The following is an 11,562-nucleotide window of genomic DNA, read 5'->3' as shown; positions in this document are numbered from 1 at the left end:
CGATGCTTCAAAGAACACAAAAGACTAGAATATGAACCGGAGGAGGACTACAGAAACGATACGACAGAGTACCTGAACGCGTCCTGCTCATCTTCTGTCCTCCGTCTCTGAGCCAGCATGCCGCCTCTCTGGTGCGCCTGTCTCTCTGGTCCCCTCTATCTTTTGTTCATCCGACGCTGACACACGGCCTTCCGATGCCAGTGAGCCAATGGTAGAGCAGCTCCAGCCTGTAGTATCTGGTACTACTCCCCCGTGTGTGTGTGTGTGTGTGTGTGAGAGAGAGAGTGTAATCGGTGACCATGTGGATCCCATGATGCAACAGTCTGTAGAGTGATGATATCAGCTCAAGTAGACTCCCGGCATGTCGACCAACCAACCAAAACCAACGATTTTATAGTGAACGTTACATTACTGTTATTGCTCTGATGAATGAGAAACATTTTTAAAGGACTAGTTCACCCAAAATTCTGTCATCATCTGCCAGTGATGGACTTGTGATGTTTGAGGGGCACCGGCTCTGTGTGGTGGGCAGCGTTGGAGGTAACTCATTACAAAGCAATCCCAAAACCATACGCGGATTTTAGCCCATTTTTGACATGATTTATAAGCCACACGACTCATTTTAGGCCCTGTACACACCTACAGGGGTAATGATGCTCAGAACAGCACCGAACTTCAGCAACAGTACAAATAGAGTCCCAGCACATAGTTCGAGGCATCAAACATCTTCTAGCTTTGCCAACACAGCTCGCCACTCTCCTGCAGCAGCTTGCTCGCTGTGGGGAAGTCCCGACGAGTCAATTACCGAGTTCAGTTAGAAATGCTCAATTCCGTCAGCTCTAGATAATAACTGTTATAAACTGGTAGGCAAGACACATATGAACTTTGATTGCATTTCCGTGGAGTAATAATCATACATTTTGATCCTTGAGCTGCGGAACTCTACTGCACTCGGTCAGGGCTTCCTCATAACGAGTGTGCTGCTGCAGGAGAGTAGTGAGCTGTGTTGTCTTTTCAATAGAAATCCGGCAAAGCTAGCAGATGTTTGATGACTGGAACTATGTGCTGGGACCCTATTTGTACTGTTGCTGAAGTTTGGTGCTGTTCTGAGCATTATTTGTGGCAGTGGCGGTTCTAGACCAGTTTTAATAGGGGGGCCAGTTTGGGGCCGGCTTTTTTGTTAGGGGGCACATACAACCCGGAAAAAAGGATAAATCCCTCATTCAGACAAAGCAGTGTTTACAATTTCAGCAATTTTAAATGGGTAGTAAACTGCTGAGACACTTTATTTCTGCCTTTCCCTTCAGAACAAAATCATTGCAAGAAATCTGTCATTGTATTATTGATGCAGACTCCCTGTCAGGGGGGCCACAGGGGGTCCAGACTCAGAGTTACGGGGGCACTGGCCCCTGTTGGCCCCCCCCTAGAACCGCCCCTGATTTGTGGCTATGAGTGGCTTTTTGATTGCGGTTTCTTGGTGGAGGCATAGACTGCAGTGTATTGTTATTGCGCGGTCTTTTCTGAGGTTCACAGTGTGTTAGACCATGGATTAAATTTACACCGGAATATCCCTTTAAGTTTAATAGTCCTTGAATTACTGTATATTAATTTGACATGAGCTTCAGTTAGCTTTGTTCAAAAACGGCCGCTACAAAATGTCCTTCAGAGGGAGACTCTTTACTTTGATACCATCTTTTAATAGAATCTGTTTTTACACAATTATTTGTACTTCTGCTGGAGGAAAGAATGTGTGCACTCCCCCTCTCTGGCAATATTGAACACTGAGCTAGTATTACAATTTTTCACGTACATTTTAATGATTTTTCTGTCCTAGCCTATACATACGGTATGTCAGAGCTCACATTAATGTGTTTAATCTCAATTTGAGATCATACATTTTGTTAGTTGTTCTATAAGATATGCGGAAATTTGAATGTCTGACAATCAAATAAACACTTAAACACATTGATGAAGTTGACAAATATAAGCTGTTTTAACGCCTGTAATGTTGCCGCCTTGGCCGCATAATCAGCCCGTCCATATGTTCAGGCTGTTATCTGCTCTAATCCTAATCATCGTTTGACCCACTGGGACTAAACACTGCAGCAGGTACGCGCTGCAGGTACAATCTAAACACACAGGAGGTTCAGACTTATTACTGAACAACAAACTACAAATGCCAGTTTTTCATTGATGTCTGCAAAAAGAAAAAAAAAAAAAAAGATACAAAACCCCTATGGACTTGGCCATTTTTTGACATATTAATCAATTATTTACCCAACCTGAAAGAGTTCATAACATTCACACCAGGAGAGGAAGCCGTGTTTAAATCCCCTCTCTTGTTGAAAGTCTGCTGCACCATACACAAGACATGCGCTCTGGTAAAGTCTCCTGTGTTGAGATCTTCCCATTTCAAACCGGGCCACGTCATACTGAAGTTTGGGAATGGCTGCTGTAGAAAACACGAGGAAACAAGAACTACTACTGGCCCAGTAATTGTATGGACGTGCACCTTTAGCACATTAGATCCCTCTGCTGTATGTAGGTCTGTCTCAGGAGGATCAAATAACCTCTGACTGCAGTGCTGCTGTGGTTTGAGAGGAGGGTAGGGAACGCTCACTCTGTGTCTGTTTTCAGGTACTAAGGGGGGGGGGGAAAAGCTATTGCTGCCACTGGATCGTGTGATAAACCCTGATTTGTGGTATATGAAATAATACAGTATATATTTGGCTCCATCTGGTTTAAAGTCTGTAGTTTGTAAAGTAGGCGGTCATAACATTTGTAGGGTTATTAAAGGTGCGATGTGTAAGAATTCCTGCTTTGAACATTCAAAATGAAGATGGACTAGTGAGTAGACGAGTCTCTGTGTTGGCTGAGATGATGTTTAATGTCCCCGACAACCTCTGTAGTCTCATTTAGACACTTTTAATACACACAAGCGTTTTATGGGTAAATTGTTGGATCATATAATGATATATTTTGTCATAAAAAAAAATGTGTAAGTATCTTAAACCTGTGGTAACCACACACCTTATTTAAGGCATTTAACAGAATCAGAATTCTTAATTATTAGTTAAATTAATATTATTTATTATTACCCCAAAACCAATTAAAAAGATGCAAGTGGAAAAATGCTATCTTGGTTCGGATGGCTAAGGACTGCACTCTAAAGCATACAAAATAGGGGGAGAGTAAAAGTTAACAGGACTTCTGGTCGCCTAAATTCCAACAGAGTAACTCATCCTTCCGCCCATGAAAGATCTTTGGCACCCAGGTCCTCTTCCTCAGGTGTCCCGTTGCTACGGATACAGCAGCATCACAAACATATGTATGTTGTATATGTATGTATAGACAGCATGTCTGAACCTGAGGAGCGGACTCTGCTGGAGCTCAACCTGCGGAGGGAGACGTGGTGTCAGGTGGACACGAACCCCCGGCAGTCCTGGGAGAGGACCGAGAGGAGACATTACGGGAGTCACCTGCGGACCAGCCCGGTGCTTCTGAGCGCTCTGACCGCCGCACCGCAGCGCAGGGCGGCCGGCAGCGAGCGCCCACCCCCCTCCAAGCTCGCGGAGAGAAGGCACTTTGAAGAGACCTGTAAGATATGTACATAAAATCTTACTGAGAGTATTTACTTACTCACTATGTAACTTTAGGTGATGCTGTGATATTTATTTGGTGTCTTTATCAAAGTGATGTGACTGTATTTCTTCCAATAAACTTGGGGATGAGAGAAAGATGTTGGAAGGAAGTTGGGTGACACTTCATGTCAGGATGCAAATATTAAGTGGTTGCTGCTGCTTGCTAGTCATTATTAGTCGTTATAAAACACTTATTATGCATGGTAATATGCTATAGCTACCACTAACTAAGAGTTGCCCCTTAATATTGCTTATTGATAAAAAGGAATTTATGGTAAAATAGTAGTAAAACAAGTTGTCATTCTCCTTTAATTATTACTTTCCTTTAATCGAAAATAATAATTACCGTCTATTATAAAACACAAAACTTCACGTGTTGATAGTGTTCAAGAATGCAAATAATACACTAGTAGGTTCATACTTATTAATGAAACCTTTATTTTACCTAGAATATTCCCATCGAGATTAGAAATATCTTTTACAAGGGAGTCCTGACCGAGACAGCGCCATACCACAAAGTTCAAACAAATGAACATCACATTTGACAAATGCAACAGAGATGAAGCTGTGTCCAGTGGCAGTACAATTCAGTCTTTACTCCTTCTTTTATAATCTTTCATTTGTCTCAAATAACCAGATTCCACGTGTCTCTAGGCAGCCTTGTTTAAAGGCAACTTTATGAGGTTTTTCGAAACAAGAATCTTGACAGAAAAGTATGAATTTATCAATTTTTTTGCATGCATTGGTCAGTCGGTACATCTTTGAATGCAGCAACAAATAAACAATTTCTAGCAGCTCATGCCTTCAACTGAACGGGTCCGCAAAAGACAACAACACACACTTGTTTCCTACAAACGACTGTTGGAGAAAAGTTGTTTCCTTTGCTCAAAAATCCCCACTGTTGTCATTCAATACATGGAATGTTTTACCGATGGTCTTGGTTCATGTCCTAATACAGTAGGAAACTCTTTAAAATGTTCAACAGCAAAACTATCAGCCGTTTCACCCCCTCCTCCTGTTTTCTTCTCTTCCAGATAAATCACACCTGGTGTAGACGGCTGCTGTCTGATGTGTGACCCCACAAAGAAGCTAAGAAATACACACAGGACCTGAACGCACTTCTACCTTCAGGATTTTATTCCCGTGAACACTGAACGGAACACATCATGACACAGTATCCGGCTATCATCGCATACGAGTGTGTCGCCCTCTGCCTTGAAGTTTTCTTTGTGATTGCTCCCGTCCGTCTCTTAAATAAACCAGTGTGTTTGTTGCCTGTGGATTAACATTGCTCTGTGAAATATCTCAGCCCTGTGTCACAACGGCTGCGTCATTTGCCAGCCAGTCATGCTCAGGATAAATGTTGAAATAAAAATGTGTATTCTTGACTGTCGAGTCACCAGCAGGTAAAAAGTTCCACTTGCGAAACACTTCAATTTATTAAATACCTCAAAAAATAACTACTAAAAGCCTGTCAGCCTGTCCGTACAATTAGATAAATGCTAGCACCGCATGCTAACACGCTATCTTAACCAACATTGTACATTATGCGCTCACACTGCTTGCTAGCATGCAAAATTTGAGCTGAGCATGATAATTTAACGTTTTCTCTGGCGCCACCTTCAGGTCAAACCTCTCATCTCAGAAACGTGTGTGCTGTATTAGCGCCTGTTAGCTTTGGGGAAAAGCCTATAAGCATTCTGTGCGGTGACTTGCTGAACGGTTTGTGGCGACAGGCCTTTGACCTTAGCGATGTGCCGGCAGGACAGAACGATGTTACTGGGCTCATTCCTCACCTGGGAGACAGGAAGAGACAGGAGGAGGTTAAAACATCTGCAGAGGTGATACAGCTGTGCTGTAGCGTCCGAACACAGTGACTTTTGATTATTTGAAACTCACATGCTTGTCGAGCCCCAGCGCAGGAGAGTCGGTCTCGAGACAGATGTGTTCCAGCGGGATCCTCTGGATCAGTTTGTCTCTCTGTGTGACGGTATCAAAATAGACTCTGTCACACTGTTATCCACTTTATGAAAGACTGATTTTGTCAGGACAGCAGATTCACTCTCCGTCCTCCACTGCTGCACTGTTTCCTCAACCTTTTTGGCTTGTGAAACCTTAAGACAAAGCTACGTCTACGTCATCCAACCCTTCATCGGGTAGGTGAAAGGTGGTAAGTGCATTGTTGACATCTAAAGCTTAGAAATTATGAACGTAGTGGGACCATAATACCTTGCTCAGACATTACCATCAGTGCCGGCAGGTGATTTCACCGTCTAACATTATTAGTGTAGTGGAATTCTTTCCCCGCTCAGACGCCGTACTCGTCAGCAGGACACATCTTGTCACCATCGAAAAGTAGAGTATATAGGTTGAAGATTTAGATGTCTCATTTTTATACAAAAGCAAGTTCAATTCGAGAAGGTAGCAAGAACGCTTCCATCGCACCTTGGCGACGGTCTTTCCCTCTCAAAGTGTGTCGGTATTTTCGCCGCTGCTTCAAACCCTCCACTAGGATGAGTGCGTTTTTAGAGCCTAGCCTATGAAAATATAGGATCGCATGACATTATCTGTAGTTAAGTTGAAAGGAGGCCAACAAGGACGAACAAGGAAGAGGAAGATGAACAAAGAAATCAGTTGTTGTTTTTGTGTCAGCCCACATGAAAATTAGCCCCGGATGTAATCACAGATTTTAGCAAGTCCTCGTCATAATTCAGCCTATCACAATAAATGCATGTCTGAGTGACGCGACACTGTCAGTGACGAGTAGAGAGTAAATGGTGCAGCACACAGGAGAAAACGATCAATCCTTTTTGATTTTTCCAAAAGAGAAATACCGTAACCATAACAGTTGAAACTGCCTGTTGATTTAATACGCATTTGATTATTTGACGCTGCGATCATGATGGTAAATATATGGCTCTAATCTCATCTATATGTACTTGAAGTTTGATGGTGAGAGATCAATGTAATTATAAGCATCTTCCTGATATAAGACTTTAAGAAATGCTCTTTTTTCCTTTCCTTGTTGCCTGTGAAATATTGTTCTCTGTTGCATGGTTTCAGTATGTCTTTCATTTGAACATCCACAAGCAGCTCAAAGGTCTGGCATTTTGTACCACTTAAATGCGTCCAAATGCTTTTTTGCAAGACAGCAGATGGATTTAACGTTTTTTTGGTGGCAGACGAGACAGTTGCAGACAGTTGAGTCAGACATATCGGCTACTTGGTGTGAAAATAATGTGCCAGAGTAAATAAAAAAGCATCAAAATATAGCTTGAATTTGTAAAAACATTGTGGAGGAGGATCCTCTAGACCTCCAATGTCCTCAAACCAGAGAAACGCCTGAGTTGCATTATTTTCTTTTTTTACCCATAGTGCATCACATGTCAGTGAGAACATCCAGTAGAGTGTGTGTGTTTTATACGCCTGCAGGTGAGCCAAGGTTCAGTTCAAGTTTTATGGATTTAGCAAAAATGCAGACGAACGCAACAGCTGATCGCTCACATGGGACCAAAGATGATTAATTTGATGATGTTTGCACTGTCAACCTCAGCTTGAGCATACAGTATGTTCCCTGAGGACTTACCCCAACTGTGTAATCATGAACGCTTTGAATTAAACGTGACCATAAAGCGTATCCTGGTGCTGATGACAGTTTACGATGGACCAAATGATCGAAATGACTTTATGGCTCGTGAACTGTATCATCTGTACATGTGTTTTCTCTGTTCACACCCTACCTGTTGGTTCCTGCACACAGCAGGCGGGAAGGAGAAGAGGTAGCCGGCCCTCACACCCTCCAGAGCTACAGACGGCTTCCCCGCGAAGTTATGAAGCAGAGCTCGGCTGACGCCTGGCAGAGACGAAGAAAAAAGTCGTAAATGTTCCGCAGGCATGGAAATGTAAACGCCAAAATGCAGCCGGACACGCACCTTGCTCTCTCATGGTCGCTATGGTGACCTTGGCAGCTGATCGTGAGTGGACGTTCCTGTGCAGAAAGCAGGAAGTAAGAAAAGTCGTCGCCGGCGTCAGGAGGAAAATGATGGATTTTCAGATTTTGGTTTGCTTTGATCTTCCTGTCTGTGCCGTCGGTCACAACCTCATTTATACTTCATGGCCGGTGACTGGTGTCTAATCTCTTACTATAATGGAAATGAGTTTGCTGAGTGGTGGCAGCACATTTTCATATCACGTGCTTCTATGCAAACCACGTTCAAATGAAGACAAACAAACCTCTCGTTCAGCGGCAGGACTGAGTGTGTGTGGCTGTTTGAAATCATTTCTATCCTAGTCTTATGTGTGTTAGACTGTGGTTAAGAGCGCGGTAACCTGCGGCTACAGTTGAACTGTATATAATCCTATTCTGTGCAGCTCACACAGGCAGGTCCAGCTCTCTGGCGACGTTGAGCTGTCTGACGAAGACGTTCATCTGGTCGTCTCTGTCCTGCTGAGTGGGAGCGCACCACGGCGTGAAGTCCAAACCAATCTGGAAACAAAAGTGGTGAGAGATGTTTAGACCTCATTAGGGTGACATGGAGCTTACAGACGCACTGTAACGTGTTCAGTGCAGCGGAAGCAGAGGGAGGGACCGGGCCGCTCTTCAACAACAGCCTGAGCCATAAAAACAACAGTCATGGAAACAGCAGTGTGGGACTGTTGACTTAACTCTGTGACGCCTGAAATCTGCTCTGACAAAACACACACATTCCTCACACACACTGTATCTACAGCATTAGAGACACGGAGTTAAGGGTGTGTGTGTGTGTCACTGATAAAATGATCGAGGGCCTTGGCTGATGTGGAGCAGAGGCTCGGGTGATGGGGGAGAGATACAGGCGTGTGGTCTGCTGTGTGTGTCGGCCTTCATTCTTATCTGTGTATCCCTGTTTTTGGTTTGACAAATCCAACAGCGTGCCGAACGCTAGCATCAAGCAGTCTGCAGCCAGAAGTGTCTTCAGATGTATCACATCAGGCGTGAAGCGAACCTTACACTTCCAAACGATGTTGAATTTGTCAATAAACTTTATGACTGAGGACATTTTGTCCTGTTCTGTTCTCTCCTCACTGAGGGGCTGTTTGAGGGTCAGGCTTGGTTTTAAGGTCAAGATTAGAAGAAGGTTTAAGTTAAAGTGACAGTCAGGGGGCTGCGGGGTGTGTTGTGTTAATCCTATTGTGGAATTAGACAAAGGTAGGAAGAGGTGAGAGGCTGGCTTAGATTAAGGGGAGAGTAAGAGATGATCTGGAGTTGGTTAAGGTTGGTTTGGGTAGTGGGCTCGGGGGGTGTACTGTGTGTGCGTGTGTGTGTGTGTGTGTGTGTGTGTGTGTGTGTGTGTGTGTGTGTGTGTGTGTGTGTGTGTGTGAGCAGTCTACCTCTCCAACAGCGACGAGGCGTTCTCTGTGTTTGTAGAACTCTGGCAGAGCAGCGTCAAGGTCCTGTGGAAAACCAATGTTCATTCAAGAGCTGAGAGATAGATTCAGTTCAATTCAAACACCAAGATCTGTTTGTGATTCAGTCCAACAGCAGCTATTTAACCATTATCACAAAATGTTATCCACAAGTGATTATCCAGTCATCAACTCTCTATTGCTTGAACCAGTTTAGTTTTAGTTCTGATTTTCAACAAATAATCAGCAGCTTGTTTGGAGTTTTCATCTTTATTATATCACAAGTGAACTTTCTTCAATGAAAAAATTAAGTGAAGCTTCATTAAACTTTTGCTTAGGGAAATAAAAATCAAAGGAAGTATCTTTTTTGTTATCAAAATATTCAGGGTATTTCAGGTGGAAATGAGTTAAAAACAACAATCCAGTGTCTTTTGTTTTTAAAGTCTGACTTTGTGCTCATAACATCCACAAACTTTCAAGGGCTTTTCAAGGTCAAGGTTTGCTGGCGGCCCGATCAGTCACAAGTATTAGAACCAGAGTTAATCCCCGCTCAGCTGACCTGCTTCAACAAAGTATCAAGCAATTGGAAATGATTAAATTTGAGCCTTCTGCCAATGAGCCCAGATGGATCATTGAGCTGATACAATGAGACTACAACGAGGCTTCACACATTTCTTTACAACTTCATCATGTTAAACCAAAACAGGCGGATCAACTTTCCACTTGGTGTCGAATTTCCAAGAAAGTTTGTCTTTAAGTGGAACGGTTCACTATTTCTACCACCTCAAACCCCATGTGTCTGTTCTAATCATCAACTGCTGTGTCAGAATTCTTGTAAACATTTTTGTGCAGTAAACAATAGCTTCATGGAAATAATAAATACACTTTAATCTCCTCCAGAGGCCTCAGAAACACACCCGCTTTCCGCTTTTCCTCGCCTGGACCCCTCCTGAGCTGAGCTGCTCTTTTTCTCAGAATCATTAAAGTCAAACAATCAGAAGATGGAAGAGGCGCGGACTGTTTAAATACCCGAGGCGTCGCGCTGCGCTGCTCGGAGCCCCCGCCGGCCTGTAGCGGGTGGATACCGAAACATGGAGCCACCAGATCTGGATAACTGCGAGAGAAGAATTCATCAGGAACACCCTGGATAATAAATACGACGCCGTCCAGCTGAGAGCAGATGTACGGGTCAATGCAGACATTCCTATCTTTACACTGCGTAACTGCAAGTACGTTTACACAAGTTCTTCCATCACTGTCGATGCAGTTTGGAGGTTCTGGAACTTTGAGGATTCACAAACTGATAAGCTGATATTATCATTTGGAATCACGTAACACTGAAGACATACAGACCGTTCCTGCAGCTGCAGAACTCTGGAGAACTCTCCGGCCTCTTCTGTAACGGCAACCAGAGTCTGTACCCCGGCCTGCACACACAAACACACGGATGATACACACCTTTTCCTCTTCTTCTTCAGAGTTAAGGTCAGCCCAGTTACACATTCATCATGTGTAATGATATCAGTGTCTTGTTTCACAATCTGTTCTGTGGGCAGCCATGACATGTGTAACTGTACGTTGCTCAGTCCAAAAACAATCTTATGATCTCCCAAGTTGAATTCAGTGTGACGCAGTGCTGTATCGTAGGAAGCTGGACTTGCTATGTTTCAGTGCCTTTATCAGAGCAGTTTAAAAGGGAAAGTCTGTGTTACACTGTTGAAGAAGTTCTCAGTTATACAGGTCATGGTGATTCTAAATCAGAGGGGAGTTGCAAAAACTCAGAGCTAACTAGTGTCCTTAACGACTCTGTAACTCCCAAACAGAGTTTCAAAGCCTGCAACTCCCTTTCAATTAGTTAGAACTGAAGATGCCTCTTGGATGAGAGGTGAAACGTCTTCAAGAAACTGAAACAAGTCCAGTTGCCCACGATACAACACTTAGAATCACCATGACCTGGATGACTGAGAACCTTCATCAGCAGTGTAACACAGTCCGTCCCTTTCAAAATGCTCTGATAAATGCACTGAAAAGCAGTAGCCAATGTTATTCCCCTTCAACAGAGGATCTGATAACTGACCTCTGTGCTCCTCTGGATCACATCCTCCAGGTCCTGCAAAGAAGAAACAGTTTATTGATCTGACAGTTTAGCGGTAAGACACAGAAGTGGAAAAAAAGAAAGGATAGTTGAGAAAATATGTGGCTAAACTGTGCCGAGACTGTAAATGATAACAGTGTTTGTAATATGAACTATATTTGTTAAATAATCTAATTAAGCATGAATATTTGTGATACCAATGCACACTTGACTTACTTTTAATGTTGTTTAGTCAATTTAGTTCCTACCTGTTCGAACTCACGGGCAGATACATGACAGTGAGAGTCCACGAAGCCATATTCCATTGAAAATCAGAAAATAAGAGCTTAGAGCAGATAAAACATTGAAAAACTGACAGTTTTGTCGGTCCAAACTCGGCTGACATCTGGCCGGAACAACGGCTGCGTGTTGTTCCGGGGGTACCGTTTGCAGTCGGACCAG

General features: G+C 43.3%; 2 protein-coding genes across 2 annotated transcripts; one reads left to right on the top strand and one right to left on the bottom strand.

The window, feature by feature from the left end:
- Window positions 1-111: 111 nt before the first annotated feature.
- spata45 (spermatogenesis associated 45) lies at window positions 112-4,923 on the top strand. Its single transcript, XM_030405207.1, has 3 exons — window positions 112-239; window positions 3,352-3,597; window positions 4,676-4,923. The coding sequence occupies exons 1-3, from the start codon at window positions 209-211 to the stop codon at window positions 4,693-4,695; spliced, it is 297 nt and encodes a 98-aa protein (XP_030261067.1). The 5' UTR covers window positions 112-208; the 3' UTR covers window positions 4,696-4,923.
- Window positions 4,056-11,550, bottom strand: tatdn3 (TatD DNase domain containing 3). Its single transcript, XM_030405204.1, has 10 exons — window positions 11,370-11,550; window positions 11,104-11,136; window positions 10,380-10,453; window positions 10,056-10,140; window positions 9,012-9,074; window positions 8,018-8,127; window positions 7,574-7,629; window positions 7,382-7,494; window positions 5,541-5,621; window positions 4,056-5,437 (listed from the first exon to the last, which is right to left on the bottom strand). Exons 1-10 carry the CDS (start codon window positions 11,424-11,426, stop codon window positions 5,303-5,305), a joined length of 807 nt encoding a protein of 268 aa, XP_030261064.1. The 5' UTR covers window positions 11,427-11,550; the 3' UTR covers window positions 4,056-5,302.
- Between the last annotated feature and the right edge of the window lie 12 nt (window positions 11,551-11,562).

This window comes from Sparus aurata, chromosome 22, assembly GCF_900880675.1.
Source record: "Sparus aurata chromosome 22, fSpaAur1.1, whole genome shotgun sequence".
Classification (NCBI taxonomy): Eukaryota; Metazoa; Chordata; class Actinopteri; order Spariformes; family Sparidae; genus Sparus; species Sparus aurata.
This window is presented reverse-complemented; position numbering and strand designations above follow the sequence as displayed.